At 51.3% G+C, this 15,347-nt stretch overlaps 8 protein-coding genes across 8 annotated transcripts; 4 read left to right on the top strand and 4 right to left on the bottom strand.

The window, feature by feature from the left end:
* Window positions 1–826: 826 nt before the first annotated feature.
* BJX67DRAFT_355977 (kinase-like domain-containing protein) lies at window positions 827–1,889 on the top strand. The gene is made up of 2 exons (XM_071029359.1): window positions 827–1,358; window positions 1,416–1,889. The coding sequence occupies exons 1-2, from the start codon at window positions 839–841 to the stop codon at window positions 1,847–1,849; spliced, it is 954 nt and encodes a 317-aa protein (XP_070885189.1). The 5' UTR covers window positions 827–838; the 3' UTR covers window positions 1,850–1,889.
* A 425-nt stretch (window positions 1,890–2,314) lies between these two features.
* Window positions 2,315–3,603, bottom strand: BJX67DRAFT_355976 (uncharacterized protein). The gene is made up of 3 exons (XM_071029358.1): window positions 2,867–3,603; window positions 2,583–2,786; window positions 2,315–2,527 (listed from the first exon to the last, which is right to left on the bottom strand). Exons 1-3 carry the CDS (start codon window positions 3,035–3,037, stop codon window positions 2,402–2,404), a joined length of 501 nt encoding a protein of 166 aa, XP_070885188.1. The 5' UTR covers window positions 3,038–3,603; the 3' UTR covers window positions 2,315–2,401.
* A 227-nt stretch (window positions 3,604–3,830) lies between these two features.
* Window positions 3,831–5,314, top strand: BJX67DRAFT_372662 (kinase domain protein; the record flags this gene model as incomplete). The annotated part of the gene is made up of 7 exons (XM_071031274.1): window positions 3,831–4,049; window positions 4,237–4,326; window position 4,399; window positions 4,457–4,474; window positions 4,535–4,842; window positions 4,904–5,075; window positions 5,127–5,314. 7 exons carry the CDS (start codon window positions 3,831–3,833, stop codon window positions 5,312–5,314), a joined length of 996 nt encoding a protein of 331 aa, XP_070885187.1.
* An 803-nt stretch (window positions 5,315–6,117) lies between these two features.
* Window positions 6,118–7,386, bottom strand: BJX67DRAFT_388670 (glycoside hydrolase family 5 protein; the record flags this gene model as incomplete). The annotated part of the gene is made up of 3 exons (XM_071034387.1): window positions 6,118–6,182; window positions 6,235–6,652; window positions 6,718–7,386. The coding sequence occupies 3 exons, from the start codon at window positions 7,384–7,386 to the stop codon at window positions 6,118–6,120; spliced, it is 1,152 nt and encodes a 383-aa protein (XP_070885186.1).
* A 1,495-nt stretch (window positions 7,387–8,881) lies between these two features.
* On the bottom strand, window positions 8,882–9,162 carry BJX67DRAFT_382021 (uncharacterized protein; the record flags this gene model as incomplete). The annotated part of the gene is made up of 3 exons (XM_071033138.1): window positions 8,882–8,937; window positions 8,995–9,059; window positions 9,131–9,162. 3 exons carry the CDS (start codon window positions 9,160–9,162, stop codon window positions 8,882–8,884), a joined length of 153 nt encoding a protein of 50 aa, XP_070885185.1.
* Window positions 9,163–10,352: 1,190 nt separating this feature from the next.
* BJX67DRAFT_382020 (uncharacterized protein) lies at window positions 10,353–11,348 on the top strand (the record flags this gene model as incomplete). The annotated part of the gene is made up of 4 exons (XM_071033137.1): window positions 10,353–10,391; window positions 10,455–10,683; window positions 10,803–11,072; window positions 11,134–11,348. The coding sequence occupies 4 exons, from the start codon at window positions 10,353–10,355 to the stop codon at window positions 11,346–11,348; spliced, it is 753 nt and encodes a 250-aa protein (XP_070885184.1).
* A 516-nt stretch (window positions 11,349–11,864) lies between these two features.
* Window positions 11,865–12,698, top strand: BJX67DRAFT_355970 (Rho family protein). Its single transcript, XM_071029357.1, has 3 exons — window positions 11,865–11,971; window positions 12,057–12,546; window positions 12,596–12,698. Exons 1-3 carry the CDS (start codon window positions 11,958–11,960, stop codon window positions 12,659–12,661), a joined length of 570 nt encoding a protein of 189 aa, XP_070885183.1. The 5' UTR covers window positions 11,865–11,957; the 3' UTR covers window positions 12,662–12,698.
* A 655-nt stretch (window positions 12,699–13,353) lies between these two features.
* BJX67DRAFT_388668 (endo alpha-1,4 polygalactosaminidase) lies at window positions 13,354–14,323 on the bottom strand (the record flags this gene model as incomplete). The annotated part of the gene is made up of 2 exons (XM_071034386.1): window positions 13,354–14,014; window positions 14,054–14,323. 2 exons carry the CDS (start codon window positions 14,321–14,323, stop codon window positions 13,457–13,459), a joined length of 828 nt encoding a protein of 275 aa, XP_070885182.1. The 3' UTR covers window positions 13,354–13,456.
* Between the last annotated feature and the right edge of the window lie 1,024 nt (window positions 14,324–15,347).

Genomic DNA, 15,347 nt, shown 5'->3' with positions numbered 1-15,347 from the left:
AAGCGTCGAAGCGTCGAGGCGAGAGGAAGACGACGCGGCCGCTGTGCTCGAGGTCTAGGCGGCTAATATCTCCTGGCCTGTTCACCAAATCCATTTGCTCTCTTACTGTTTCTTAATTGATAACCTTCTTTGCTGCAGTTTACTTTTCCCGTTCTTTCCCACCGAAGGAACTGCCAATTTCCGCCGCAATCTCCTGAATACTGGGGCCGGCAAGGAGCTTCATTAAAGGATACGAAACACAAATCTCCAGTAGGATCATGCCGTGCAATTGTGTCAGAGTAAGTGATTGAGCTTTTCTGTATCCGCGATTTTATCTTTTCACACCCAGAATCTTCGCCATTCCGGTGAGTATTGATGGCCATTGGGCTGACTGGAGGAAAAGCCATGATACCCCCTCCCCTCTAATAACCCCTTCGTATTGGATCCAGACGACAAGACCGCAGCGCTGCATAGCATTTAGCTCATCCATTACGTGGCGGTAAATGTGTGGTTTCTGAGCTGCGAGTTGGTCAATGTCCACGGTGAAGAATGATATGTTGTCTCCGAATCGTTCCAGTTCAAACCTCATATTCTGTTGGATATCGGGCTTCCCAACCTCCAGAAACCGCCTGAAAGGTGCGAGACAAGAAACTGATTGGGAAAAAATCGATCCTGTTGTCGAGTTTAGGACAACGTCGACTCCGTGACCTCCAACAGCTGATTGAAGCGCTGCATGTATTGCAGACTCACTGCCTCAGGCAGATACAGGATCGGAGCGGAATAACTATCAGCCAGGCCTTCCTACAACGCATTGGTGCCTCACAGATGATCCTACAACTCACGATTGAAGACCGCAAACATGTCGAAGACTGATGAAGGGCCTATTCGGCTTACGCCATCCCTCCTTCCCCGTTCCCCAAACTTTGACGTGACGGAATCGTCCTTCTTTCGTAAATACCGCGAACTCCCTTCGCCGGAAGGCGTTGAAGCACAGGCCAAAGCCCAACATCTCGCCGGAGTCAACCCAGACCCGAGGAGGGGGTTCTCAATTGCCGGGCCTCACTATCGGCCACCTCCTGTTCTGTTCGAAGATACGGGTCTCCTTGTTAAGTGGGGAAGTGGAATCAGAGTATCAGAGGGCCTGACACTATATGCGATCTACCAACTCCTTAGTGACCAAGTACCTGTCCCTGAGGTATATGGATGGCGCACGGAGGGAAAGAAAGTTTATATTTATATGCATTATATTAAAGGACAGAATATGGAGAAACCATGGGATAGCCTAGAACCCGATGATCACGTCAAGATTAGCTCCGAGCTGCGAAAAATCTGGGACAGTATCCGCAGTTTAGAACAAGATCCAGCCGATCCATTCGTGGGTAAGTGTATATTATCCTTTGAACTAATGTTGTTCATGATCTAAATGCTGTCGATAGGGAACATTGCTCGAGAGCCCCTTTACGACAGAGCATTTGCCACATCCTACGTGCACGAAGCAGGACCATTCGCGACTGCCCTCGACTTTCACAACTGGTTTACGTTCCTCCCTCGAAAGCCCATGTCTGATCCGTATTCAGTTCCAATCGAGCCTTTTCGCCATGACCTCCCTGACGACTGCCCCGTCAAGTTTACCCATGGTGATCTCCACCGTAGTAATATCCTTATATCCAACCACCGACCCTATCGCGTCCTGGCTATCGTTGACTGGGAGCAGTCAGGATGGTTACCTGCGTACTGGGAGGATCGGAAGGCGCATTATACCGTATGGAGGGAGGAGGAGTGGTCTACGATGTACTTACCTATAATTTTAGACCAGTACAATTCCACCTGGGATCCATGGGACTACTATACTGTGTCCATGGGGTGTTAGAGATAGCGTTATGATAGAAATTGTACAGGGTCAACATCCCATGTCCTATTCCACCAATAGACGCACAGCAACCAATCAACCAGCTAAAACCTTCATGGGATCACACTCGAGGCGCAATTTGTACGACCAAGGTGGCACTCCTGTCCACAAATCCTTCCCGGATGAGCCTCTGGACGTAATCTTCCATCTGATTCTGGCAATTCGGGGCCTATGACCCGAGTTAGTATTGGTGATTTGTCCCGGACAACAGACGTTCTGATGGATCAAAACTATTCGCGCTACGGCCAGGAGGTTGGTGAAATTTTAGTCTTTCACCGAGCCGTTGTTCCATTTCCGTCCAGTCCCGTTGGCCTCATTTTAAAACCCCGGTCAGCTGTATCCCCAGCTGGTTGATGACGAGAAATACTCAGTGAGCTCAATTCTAGAAAATCAATTCTGTATTGGTACATACATTATACTCAGCTCCCCAGCAGTATATTTAGTGCAGCCCTCAACCTCTGACCTGTAGTCCACCAAGCGAAACCCTAATTCAAAGCATGTATCCCATTCAACCTAACCCGCAAGATCAACCCTATCCCTCATCTCCTCAACCAAATCAATGAAATCCCGATCCCCCCGCCGCGCACGCTCCTCGAACCTGGGAAGGTTCTCCCTCAGCCAGTCGACGTCTCCCCCAGCCTGGAGCAGTCAGCTCCATGCACATTCGCAGGATTAGTTAGAGGCACTACACTACCCTCGGCAAAAGAACCCCATTCTCGACGCCCGCAGCAATAGCGCCCATCACAAACACCCGATTTAATTCCGTCTCCTTGCACCGCTCGGCACGGACAACAATCCGGTCCCAGGCACCTTGCACCTGCAGCGCGAGATCCTCAAAGTCCTCGGACGTCCGCGGCCCGCCGGAGCGGACGTACGCCACGATGCGGTTTGTGGCGCGCTACAGAATAGTACAGTCACTCAGTAGTCAGTCACTTTGTATGTGCAGGTAAGTTATTCATCGCAGCTGAGGCAACGCACTGGCTTCCCGCCGATATAGTTATGCTCCGCGCTGGTGTCGAGGAAGCGGATGTTCACGAATAGACTTGGGGTGACGAATTTGCGGGTGTGGATTTGGGTGATTGTTTGTGCGAGCTCGTCGCGCTGGGCCTTGGTGAGGGGTGTGCTGGCGTGGATTTCGTAGAGAGGCATGTCGAAATGGATATTTCTTACCTATTAGAAGGAAGAGAGTTGAAGGAGATACTTGTATGATATTGACGGCCTTGTAGATTTATATGATGTTATTGCTGGCCTTGGAGAAGATGCCGAGGTTGATATGCTTCCCCGCATTGCTCATCTCGGCCGATATCTCCTGTCAGCTGGCAACTAGCAAGACGAGTTGTCTTTGATGCTATCCAGATTCTTCGAAATAACACCGGCCTCGACAGCATCTACACCCAGATTCTCCTTCTGCTTCACCCCGTTGGTTGCTTACCTCTGCGCTTCGTCATCTGAATCTCCCCGTAGCTCGCACCTTAGTGGCTCATACAGTTAGTTAGTGCTTGTTAGATTTCGGTCCGCCGACCCGTCCCAAGGCTGGAACCAAATGGTATTCTGGATGAAGTAAAGATGATGTCCGTTGTTAAGGTCAAACGAAGTATAGAAAGAGGCAGATATCAAAGATGGTCGATATAGTAGGCAGTAGGAAAAACTTCTAAGTCCAGGTAATGACAGTCCTTCTATATCCATCCTTGCCATACCCATCATACCGGACTGGTATGTTCGGTTTGCCCTTTATCATAGCCGCCATATCTTTTCGCGACGACTCGTATGACTCTCTTGTCTTGGCATCATATCGGCACATGACCTCTTCGCATTGACGACAGGCTCAACTTCTTCTGCAGAATAGTGCCTGAGAATACTAATCCCCAGCACCGCGTGGAGGTGCTTGTCTTCACTGGGGCATTAACAAACCAGATTCACAACTTCTCATTGCCATTTCTAAATGTTTGTTTATCATCGACCTCCTGCGAAATTAACGCGAGTCACTTCATCAATTCCTTGTTTCAGGTCGGTTTCTCGAGCCACGTCCTCTCCCTTCATTCGAGAAGAGAATCAGAACCCGAATTACGATCCAAGGAAATATTATCCGGCTCGTGTTGGAGAGACCATATCAAGGCGATATCGTATCATCTCAAAGCTTGGTTGGGGTGCAAATTCTACTGTCTGGCTAGCAAAAGACATAACTCGGTCAGATTGTCCATCCCTTTCTGCCAATGCTTGCTTTAATGACACTTCGAAGCTAGGCATGGCAGTCAAACCAATATGTGACATTGAAAATTACAAACTGTGGCAAAGAAGAACAAAAGTCTGCTTGAGAAGAAGTAGAAATATCGCGATATATCTCTCAGCCGCGATCTAATTATGAGGGTCGGGCATATATCCGGCTTGTGCGTGAGTATTTTGGCATTAAAGGCGCGCTAGGAGAGCACTTATGCTTGGTATTTGACCCATGAAGAGAGCCGCTTTGGTTTTTTGGGAAAGCACCTTGGAAGCAACGGTATGCCTCCTAGTGTCCTGAAGCCGTTTTTGAAATTATTACTCCAGGGCCTTGATTTTCTCCATTCCGAGTGCATATTATACATACAGGTAGGTTCCTACCAGGCTATACTATTCCCTACCCAGTTATCTTCCCTAATTATAGCAAAGATCTCAAGGCAGATAACTTTCTCGTGGGATTTGAAGACTCTACTGTTCTTGAGAGCTATGCCTGCCAACAAGAAAGCAATCCCGCTCCGTATCAGGATAATAACGGTCATCCCATATTTCAGTCCTGTCCAGATTTTGGGCATCTGAGAAAGGGGGTAGGACTGGTTCAGATCAGCAACTTCAGTACTGCTGTCTTTGGCAATATTCTTGAGCCTTATAACTATGATATTCAACCTCAGCCCTTTTGTGCGCTAGAGGTACATTTAAAGGCAACCTGGACATACAGTGCAGATATATGGAGCACTATGGTACGGCATATGGCCCTTTGGAAGATGCTTGCACGAGGACTAACATCCCGTTCCCATAAAGCTATGGGAGCTTCTTGCAGATAGTGTTCTTTTTGATGGGCTGGACCCTAGGACTGGCATGTATTCACGAGAAAAACACATAGCCCAAATGATACGGCTGCTTGGACCTCCTCCACTGCAGTTATTGAAAAGGGCAGACCAAGACATTTACTCCGAACTCTTCTCTAGCCGTGGTATGATGTCTGTCACTTCTATACCCGGGTGATGGCTAAACATTGATTTAGGAGAGTTCGTATTTCCGGGTTTAGTCCCGCCTGAGGAATTTCATCTTTCATACTTTACACCATTTGTTCATGGGGAGGACAAAAGACTTTTCCTTGAATTTGAAGGCAGAATGCTGCGCTGGGAGCCAGGGGATCGGTCAACAGCTAGGGAGCTGTACAATGACCCCTGGCTGAAGTTTAAACCTTGATTCGGACGAGGTAAATCAGCTTGATCTGTTTTTCGTCTTGTATTTAATCTGTTCATGGAATGACGATTTGCCGAGGTCAAATGCTTTGCTTCTCCGTCGTAGCGTGTGGTTTTGGCAGGGAGAGAGGTAGGTGTGCAAATGGGAGTTTGACAGACAGGATCAAATCAATTCAACAGTAAACAGTCCATGAAATACGTCTCTCGCTGGTTTCATAATTGCCCGCCATTTCATGAGAAAACGGCGGACCGCATCAGTCTATACCGATATTCGCTTCTGCGTTTGGAAGAGCTTGTTAGTGGAGGTTCAAACTTCACTCTCGACCAACACCCTTGGAGTGATTTCCGACCCCTTCCAGGAAAACTGCCACTGAATTCCTCCTTGATCTGTTCACATGGAAGCTTTCTATGCACTAATTCCTGTAGTATCTCGTCTTGGGCATCTGAATAAGGCCGGGCTGGACGGGAACTAGAGCTTCTGTTGCCCTTGTTCGAGGGCCGCTGGTTGCAGCAACTTCAGCGTACTCCAACACAGAGCAAGCAGGTTTCTTTGATTGCGACGCTTTAATCGGGAGATTTTAGACATACTACCCATCGTAGCCTCAGCCATACGCTGCGGGCCATCGCATCCAAGAAGAGAATCTCGTGATTAAGGATTCAGGCTATGGCCAGGAGGCTGGACAACGGCCCAAGCCCCTTTGACCCCGGGGTCTGCTGTATCCCCACCTGACTGATGACGAGAAATACTCAATGAGCTCGGTTCCAGAAAATAAAGCTTGTATAAGGACATATATTGTCAACTAACAACTAGCAAGGCGAGTTGTCGTAGATGCTATCCAGATCCTTTGGAATAACACCGGCCTCGACGGCATCTGCACCCATTAGCATCATCCCCAGCACCAAGACCGTAGTCGGCAAACTCACCCTTGTACGACCACCGATAATCGCCCAAATCCGCCCGCCACGTCCAAAACACCCACCCGAGCTGCTTCTCATACGCAATCACCTGCGCCGCAAACCAGCGCGCGTAGAACTCCGCGTTGCTCGCGGGGTCCCAGTCGCCGCTCCACTGCACGTCGTCGGGGACGCTGAGGCTCCACTCGCCTACGATCGTCGGCGTGTTCCCGCCGCGGTCGTCTGCGCACGAGGCCGCGATGTAGCTCTCCTTGTCGACGGCCACGCTCCCGTCCCACTTCAGGTACCGGTGGTCGTCGTATGCAGCGACCGTCGTGTCCGGGAGGGACTCCGTGGGGTCGCCGGAGCCCCATTTCTCGTTCATCATTTGGATGTGTAGTGCGTTGGCCTCTGAGACGCCGAGCGAGGCTTCCGCGTCTCGGATGCGCTGGGGGGTTGTTAGCCTGTCTCAGCTGGCTGCAACTAAAGCATTCGTAGAGTGTTCTTTCTTACAGCGAAAGCATCCGGATAGTAGCTCGAGCGCATGGTTGCCGCCTGGTCAACATCCTGCACAGGCTCATTGACAAGCTCAATCATCCCGACATTGCGGAACTTCTCGTTCTGATGGATCGTCGTGGTCATCCACTCCACGAACTCCAGCGCCCGCTCATACTGGAAATCCTGGTAAAACCCCGCAGTGGGCGCATACTGCCCCGTAAACGGCTGATTCGGCTGCTGCGCCCCAGGCGCCCCATGCAGGTCCATGATGATGTACATCCCCGCGCCGCTGGCCCACCCGACCACCTGCTCAAGGTACTGCAGTCCACCACGCGGGAAATGCTCAGAGTCACCGTACACCAGGTCCTCCTTCATCCAGTACCCGACGGGGATACGGATCGTGTTCAGGCCGTACTCGCGCATGAGACTGATATCGTCCTGCGTGATCCACGACCCCCAGTGTTCCGCGAAGGCTGCGTCCGCGGCGTCCTGGCCCAGCGCGAGGACGCAGTCGAATTCGGAGTTCTGCCCGGCACATCCCATCGAGCTCCAGACTTCGTCGGAGATCCAGGGCTCGAAGATGAAGTGTGTGCCTAGGTTGACGCCGCGGATTTTGCCGGAGTCCGAGCCCGGGAGCCAGGCGAGTGTCGCGGGGAGCGAGACGAGGAGGGTGAAGGCTTTCATTGCGGTGCTTGTGTAGAGAAGGTGTTTGCGCTGTCGGGGTTATGCAATCATGGCAAGGTTTCGGGCTAGGGCTTTATACATAACTGGTCCAGGAAAAGTCCGATACTCCGCGATGAACCCCGCGACGCGAGGCAAGCTTTCCGATGCATATGTGAAACACGCACCCCAGAAGCAGCAGCCGATGCAACAGCATATTGCCCCGTTCTTGACCTGATCGACGCGCTAGATCGATCGAAGATGCGGAATATCGCGCCAGCACTGAAAGAGCAGGACGGCCGTCTCCACATTTTGGCCCCGACGTTTTGGCCCGTCGATGGTTGCATCGACCCTGACTTGGGGTTGATGCGGAGTAGACTGACGTGGTCCAGGATGGTTATCAGATTCGATTCATCAGTACCCCTGGTAAATTCAATGAAACATCAGAATCTTTGTAGGAATGCTGGATATCCAGACACTCACCCCGCAATTCTATAACTTGTTTGCATGAGGCAGTCTATCCCTTTATCCCAAGCCAAACTCGCCATACCACAGCTCACGCAGCCAACCTTCGCTTTCTCCCGAAACCCGTGGCCAACGCTAACTGCAGGTTCATATTCTGGCTTTTCGGCACCAAGTTTCCAGTCGTCTGTGACAATAATGATCAGCACAGGTCGACGAAGGAAGCTCGTCTAACCTTTGCCTGCACAAGTTCGTGCAGCATTCATCGCAGCTCGGTTCCCATCCTTTGGCCCGCGTGCCGGAAAGTCCATTCTCCATCCAATTTCATCCCCTTGCACTTTGTTTGCACCTCCAGATTGCCAGTTAAGGACCTGAAAATAGACTCCACTGCCAGAAGGACTCAGTTTAGTCATGCTGCATGAAGGCGAGTTGATCTTGGGTTTGATCCTCGTGTCTTATGGAGCCGCTGTCGTCTGACAAGTGCTGATCAGAGTATAGGAGCGCTGGATACAATGATGCTAACTCAACTCGTTAGCTTTTGTCAAGAATTATCTTGGTGCAGATTATGCCAGGACCAGGGTTCATGTTGGCGTACGCGGCCTACGCCTGACCTATGGCCGTTGTCCGCATCTGTACGTTGAGCAGCGAGTGTGCTTGTACCCGGATTTCTCGATGCCAAAGAGCTTGGATTTTCGGATCCTAGTGCAGGTCGGCGGGGGAACTGCCGATAGAACGTGTCCTACAACTTCCTTAGATATATCGCACCCGGCTCAGGGTTCCGTATCAGAGTCTGGTTTGGTTGATTGATGATGGGCAACCGGTGCGCGGTCTTACTCATAGGTAAGTACTGTTGACGCAGTGAAGACGGGGATGATTCTGTAGTTGGATCATCGGATGATAGGACCATGAATTAAATCGAATTGAGCTACCTAAAGGATCAAAACGACCGACATTCCCAAGATCATTCGAGGGAGGAGTAAGAAGAAAAGAGCTAACTAACTTTACTGGTGCCAGTCAATAGTTGGGTCAATAATAACCCCTCCCCAGCAATCCTTGACTAGACATCACCAATATCAACTATAAGACCGCCATTTCCACCAGCAGCGTTGAAGCCTATAAAGGAAGCAAGACCTGTTAGCCATATACAAAGCAGACATGCACACTACTTACCAGAAACAGTGTCACCCCGAGTACAGCTACCAAAAACCTTCTCCAAACCATAGGCAACATCACGGCTAGCAAACGATTAGATTAGCAAGCCGTGGAACATGAGGTGGGTATAGGGATACTGGAGAGCATGACATACCACAATGAAGAGACAGATTGCTGACCAGACATATTTAGACCTACAATCACTGTTCCACCTGCTGTACAGAAGACAGAATCCGGACCATCAACAACACAGGCTTGATCTCCAATGCTGTGGAGGTGGTTAAGACAGGCTTGGACTTCTGAGATTGGTCGGTATACAGAGGAGCACTGGACTGCAAGGGTGGACGGGGCCAGCGCAAGGAGGCTCAGGAGGCAGGTAGAGAGAGACGGGGCCATTCTATTAGGGTGGTCAAGACTGAAAATGGAGGTTTCCAGAGAAGAATTTGGAGCATGGGATAAATGACCAGTCTGAGGGAGAGCGGGTGCCCCTTTTATGCCGTTTTGAAAGCATGAGGTCAATAATATTGCTTCTCAAGGAAATTTAATCCCCTATCCATGCAAAGAGGCGGTGTTGTACTTCAGTCCTCCATCATCAATATCACTGTTTACGACAGAACCTATGAAAAACACTCGAATACGCCATCTCCTTCCCGTGCTATTATAACGATCGGCATTGCTAAGATCAGGACGCCAACCGCCGCGGCGCCACGCGAGCCACTCGCAGGTCTGCCAGCGGGCTCTGAATGGCAGGGCCGAATTTAAACATCTTCGTCGACACTGGGGGATTCTACTACGTAGTAGGCTTTGGGCTGGGACAGGGACCCTGCTGTCCTATCCCTAAGGAGTAAACCAGTCGCAAGCAACTGCTTCCTTTCCTTGCGGAGAGCAGGGTCAAAAGGTGTTATGTTATCTTCAAGGTTATTACTTTTACGCATTCGCCAATCTGAACCGAGAGCGCTGAGTGGGCTTGCATCTTTTCGCGTTCTGTCTATCGCTCCGACGGAGGCACTGCGACAACTCAACATGGCCAGGTTGAAGTGAAGGAACATGCTGATTTTAAAACCAACTGCTTGCTGGTTGTACAGATGTGCGACTCTCACCGCCGCCTCCGCTGCTCCCAGACATGGTCAGCTGCCGATATCGCCAGGCCAAATCACAATTTGTTGGGAATTCTCTCATTTGGCGTCAGCAGGAATCCTGATGTCCAGTAATCCTGGGCCGACCAGCAGCTCGCTTTGTTTGTCCAGGGCGGGCGCTCCCTTTGACATCAGACAAAGAACCCTCGCCCTAAAGAAGCAAACATTTTTTCACGCATTCCCACCCCTCCACCCTTCTATACTTCAACTCACACTCCTGCCACCTCCAGATCACCGATCATGCCCAAGCCAAAGGCCAAACTCGCGAGAACAGCAAAGGTACGTTGTTGTGACAGAAGGCCTCTGGTTGTGCTCTCTGACCAGACTCGTTTTCCACTCTAGTCCCAGAAGCCCTCGCCTTCTCCCCGCCTTAAACGAAAGCGTGCAGTCAAGATGGAGTCGCCCAATGCAGGTCGCGGACAGAAACGCGCCGCCGATCAAGTTGGAGAGAAAACCCCAGTCGGCGAGCCCCCCGTTGAGGATGAGCTCCCAGACCCCAGTTCTCCGGACATGGAAGACAACAAGCAACTGCTCACAATGCACCGGACATGCCGTGTTGTCAGGGGCTTCTGTATGGGGTCTCCCTTTCCCTGGGTTACATCTGAATTTGGGAAATTGTGGGGGGGGGAACTCGAACGGTGCTGTGATAATATCTGGACTAACTGGACAGCTAACTATGTTCACGAGGAGATCAAAGATCTGCCCCACTCTCTGATAAAAAGAAGAAGCAGATAATTGCCGCCCTCAAAGGGTACTGCGTGCAGGAAGACTATGATTACCTCGTCGAACGCTTCATGATGGTTGTTGACACCAACATTCCCGCCCTGTTCGCCACCATGTATATTGTCAAGCATATGACCGAGAAGTTATGCACGAATCCCCTCTGGTATCTTCGACCGAGTGGCCAGGAAGGGACACTGCAGGCAGATCTGTGGAATGCTGGTGAGCGGTTCAAAGGAGGTACTTCCCCCGCCCCTTTCTCTCCTTACCCCTCGCATGCGCTGCTCTAACCTCAGCTTAGCCAATTATGGTCTCCGTAACCTCTGGAGAATGGTGACATGCCGAGTTGCCAATGTCTACCGACTCGAAGGATGGGGCCGGCTCGACCTGGAGCTTTCCCAGTCGGCTCGAGACTACCGGGCATCCCTGATCCGGCCCATGATAACGGAAGTTCTTTCAAGTGAGATCATGCAACTGTTCCTAAGAGAGCCTGAGAAGATCAATCCCGGTGACTAGCCCTATGAGAGCTTGCTGAAGAATTATATCAGGATTGCCGAGGGTGCCGTGGTGCAGTCGTTCTGGCTCACCGAGTGGGAACTCCACACGCTGCCCTTGAAAACCGCGACCTTTCGGCATGATTCTGAATACATACAGCCGTTTTGGCTACACTGCATAAAGCCGAATAACCCTAACCTCAATGGGCGGAGGATCCTCGGACTAACGGTGCCAGGCGTGGAGTCGCATTACTCCGCGACCGAAAGCGACTGTTACTCGAACCTGGAAGACCAGCGCGAAGAAATCCCTATGGACCTGTGTTTGTGACTTCCGTGACGTAAATCTATGATATTGAAGTTCTAATCAGCTAGTCCTACGTATTTCAACTCCGATGGGCGAATGGTAGCCTCTTTGCTTGTGTCGACGGGCGTGAGAGTGAGGAATTAGGGCTTGGCGATGATACCCTATTTTCATACGCGAACGGGTGTCTCCTCTGCACGCCTCGTATTGCATTTTCTATAAATATCCCGCGCGAGGCCCCTCTTGTCGCCGGTCAGGTTGACAACATGACACAAGCTTCATTCAACCATCAACCACCGCTACAGCCACACAAGACGGCAAGACTCTGCAATGGACTCTATCAAGTAAGCATAGCATCATAAGCATCATCCTCCTCTCGACAAGCTCGACATGACACACGGTCACTCGACTAAGCAACCGAACCCCCAGATGCGTGGTCGTCGGCGATAGCAGCGCCGGCAAAACCTCCCTCCTCACAGCATACACGACCAAGTCGCCTGCCCCGGCGCAAGTCCCCGTCCTTCTCGCGGACGGCGCGGCCACTGTAACCCTCGACAGGCCAGATGGGAAGCAGTACGTACTCGGACTCTGGGACACAACCGCGGAACAGGGGTACACGCGCCTGACGCCGGTTTGGTATCCGCAGACGGACGTGTTTCTAGTGTGTTTTGCGATTAACTCGTACGTCTCGTTTGATAACGTTGTGGAGCGGTGGATTCCGAGGGCGAGGCATATTGTTCCGCATGCGCGGTGTCTTGTTGTTGGGACGAAGACGGATCTCCGCGGTTGCGATGGGGGTTCGCGGGCTGCGGGTTTGGTCACGGGGAAACAGGTTCGCAAGAGGGTTATGTCGCGGGGTCTTGAGTACGTTGAGTGTTCGGCGCGGACGCTGGACAATGTCGAGGCTGTTTTTGAGCGGGTATGCTTGTATCGGTTTTCAGTGAACGCGGCTCACGCTGACTTTCTAGGCTGTTTCTCTTGCTCTATCACCTCCGGTGCCTGTGACGAAGAAGTCACGGTGTCTGATTCTGTAGCGTCTTAGTATCCGAATTAATTGTTATCCAACCTGTACATTTCTCAGAAGTATCGGGTATGTCACTGGATTAAAAAAGGGGTTATTTCCCCCACAGCATCTGCATATGCAGGTCCATGTTAGCGCTCCACGCAGTTACAGAGCCGGCATGTTACACGGCATGAATCTTGTCGATCCATGGACCCAGAGCCGTGGTTGAACTACTCGACAAGTTATACTGCGATTGGCCAATGCAGGAACAGGTTCGGTTACACAGCACACCGTGGTTATGCAGATTTGCCTGCATACACGCTGCGGAAGCTGTGTCACAGACTCACAGATGTATTCTGAACCCACCCAGGGTCCAGCTGCCCATGAGAGGTGCGCAGGTGACACAGCATCGAGACGCACTTGTGCCGTGTTCGAGTCCTGCAGCTGCAAGTATCTACCCGTATGCACATAAGCTTAAAACTACGTCGGCAGGTTGTAAGTGTCAGGCCGGTTACCAAGTATATCGCCGTACATTGTTCTTATAATGTCTGAAGTCATAACGTCTTTTCTTACTGTACTCTCCTCGCCCGCTGCTACCATGGCTGATTGAATGGGTTTGATTCGGCTTCAAACCATCGCACCGCCATCAGACTCCATATCAAATATCTGCTACGTCTCCAATACTTTGCTGACAACCGGTTGGAGAAGCATCTTGATTCATCCCAATACGGTACATTTTTTGTACTTATTAGACATCCCCAATACAGGTCCAGTCTGTCATCACATCCAACTGGCCCTCGACAAAGACAAAGAAAACTCCCACTCATCAGCATTCCTGCTTCAAGTGATCCAAGTCCATGTTCTTAATCAGGGTCGAGAACATCTCCGCATGCTCAAACGACCAACACGCCATCTCCTTCTCATCCTCCCCGACAGGCTCCTCATCGTTAACCAGATCCCCCTTCGGATACTCAATATGGAACACCGGCTTGCCCCCTTCCACAAACGCACTGTACGCCTCGCACTCCCCATACTCCGCGCACTGCTCGTTCACACTCCACTGCATCTCCCCCATCACAGCCGGGATAATCGCCCTGCCATTCTTCAGCCCAATCGCCAGCCCACGCGCATGCGCCTCGCCCGCAAGCCAATTCACAAAGTCCACCGAGTCCCCCTCCTGCAAATCAAGGCCCTCATTCTCATTGTTATACGCATCGATGTTATCCGGATCAATCCCATCACACCCCTTACTCAGCGCCAGATCCAGACGCCGCCCCATGATCGCCCGAATGCGCCGCGAGCGCAGATCCACCCAGCGCTCGCCGGTCCACTTGTCCAGCTTATCGCCGAGATCGGCACCCTTGAAGGCCTTGCTGTCGGGCCGCTACTTCTCGTATGTGCCTGCGGAGAAGTAGCAGATGACTTTGCGGCCGTGGCTGTGTTGCGTGTCGATGGTGGATTTGGGGTTGTCGAAGAGGTCGATGTCGAGGATGTCGACGTCTGCGGTTAGGTCGGTGAGTGGGGATTTTAGCACGATTTGCCAGGTTGCGCCGATTGCAGGTTGCCAGATTCCTGCGGCCTCGCGGGGAGCCAAGTTGGTGGTAGCGGTGTTCAGGTTGTTGGTGGTGGGGTATGTGAGGGCGCCTGGGATGGTGGTGATCGCCAGAGCACTGAGTGCCTTTTTCCAGTTCATGGAGGGTGACATTCTGGATGGATAAATACGATAGGAGATAAGAGATAGTATGTATGTGCTCAATTAGACGTAATTGATAGAGGAAGATAACGCCCTCAGGCTTCGAGGATCTTGGGAGAGTAAGAAAGGAAGTCGAGGAAAGATGAGGAACTCAGACGATTTATATACCCCTTCCTATTCACCTAATTACCCTTTTTAGGACTGAATGAAGCCTATTTCTGAGGTATTCACCTCATCTAACTCGATTCCATGGGCAGAAGTGCATCTGGGCAGTATATCATTGATTGTGGGCCTCCCCACCGACCCACTCGAGGATGCCGGCCCCTCGAGGTGTATATAGGCCCGCTTCCTAGCTCGAGTGTATAATTCACAGCTTCCGGAAAGAGATCCACTCCTAACCGCGTCTGGCGCGCGTGTCTGAGGCTAGTTAACCCTTGTGGGCTCAAATTCGAGCCATAGCTTATTAAAGGGATTTAGAAGTCCTGACGTTGGGGGTGAGTTTGCACTCCTAGGCAACTGAGACAGCCTTGGGAGACGCGGAACGGTATTCTCGAGAGGGAAAGAAGCCTTCAAGAATACTCCAGAGAAGCTCAGGGACAGATCCTTTAGAAGCTGTGGAGAAGACGTTCCAGACACCGTCATATTTATACAACGCGACGAGAAGCGGGCGAGACGAATTCACTGCAGCATTTGCTAACCAGATTTGTTATCCAATTATTTCATTGGTCCCGTCGGTCCAGCTACAGCTTAATTCGCAGACCTGCTAGCCCCTTACCCTAATCGTCATCTGCAGCGAGTCTAGCCACCTCCCCACTATCCAACGCCACAGCCGTCCAGAGTTGGAGTGACCATTGGAGTAACCTATCTCTCGGAGGCGACAAGAACCTGGCGCAACTGAGGTGGCAGATCCGGTAAGCTTCTTCCAAGCCGTGACCGCAGCCGGGTTTGGGTATCAACGGCACATAATAGATGGGAAGCGGCACAGATTAATAGTGACGAGAGTTTTCCACAGACTTACTCGGAT

Source organism: Aspergillus lucknowensis, assembly GCF_044049455.1.
Source record: "Aspergillus lucknowensis strain CBS 449.75 chromosome Unknown BJX67scaffold_26, whole genome shotgun sequence".
Classification (NCBI taxonomy): domain Eukaryota; kingdom Fungi; phylum Ascomycota; class Eurotiomycetes; order Eurotiales; family Aspergillaceae; genus Aspergillus; species Aspergillus lucknowensis.
Note: the sequence above shows the minus strand (reverse complement) of the source record. Positions and strands in the feature narration are given on the sequence as shown.

What these genes read in the sequence shown, in the direction of transcription:
- BJX67DRAFT_355976 (XM_071029358.1), bottom strand. Translation starts at nt 3,037, where the DNA reads ATGCCTCTCTACGAAATCCACGCCAGCACACCCCTCACCAAGGCCCAG. An exon ending in ACTATATCGGCGGGAAGCCA is followed by an intron (nt 2,787 to 2,866) that starts GTGCGTTGCCTC and finishes ACTATTCTGTAG; the next exon opens with CGCGCCACAAACCGCATCGT. An exon ending in ATGGGGTTCTTTTGCCGAGG is followed by an intron (nt 2,528 to 2,582) that starts GTAGTGTAGTGC and finishes TGACTGCTCCAG; the next exon opens with GCTGGGGGAGACGTCGACTG.
- BJX67DRAFT_355977 (XM_071029359.1), top strand. Translation starts at nt 839, where the DNA reads ATGTCGAAGACTGATGAAGGGCCTATTCGGCTTACGCCATCCCTCCTT. An exon ending in TCCAGCCGATCCATTCGTGG is followed by an intron (nt 1,359 to 1,415) that starts GTAAGTGTATAT and finishes TGCTGTCGATAG; the next exon opens with GGAACATTGCTCGAGAGCCC.
- BJX67DRAFT_355970 (XM_071029357.1), top strand. An exon ending in TCGAGGCTGTTTTTGAGCGG is followed by an intron (nt 12,547 to 12,595) that starts GTATGCTTGTAT and finishes CTGACTTTCTAG; the next exon opens with GCTGTTTCTCTTGCTCTATC.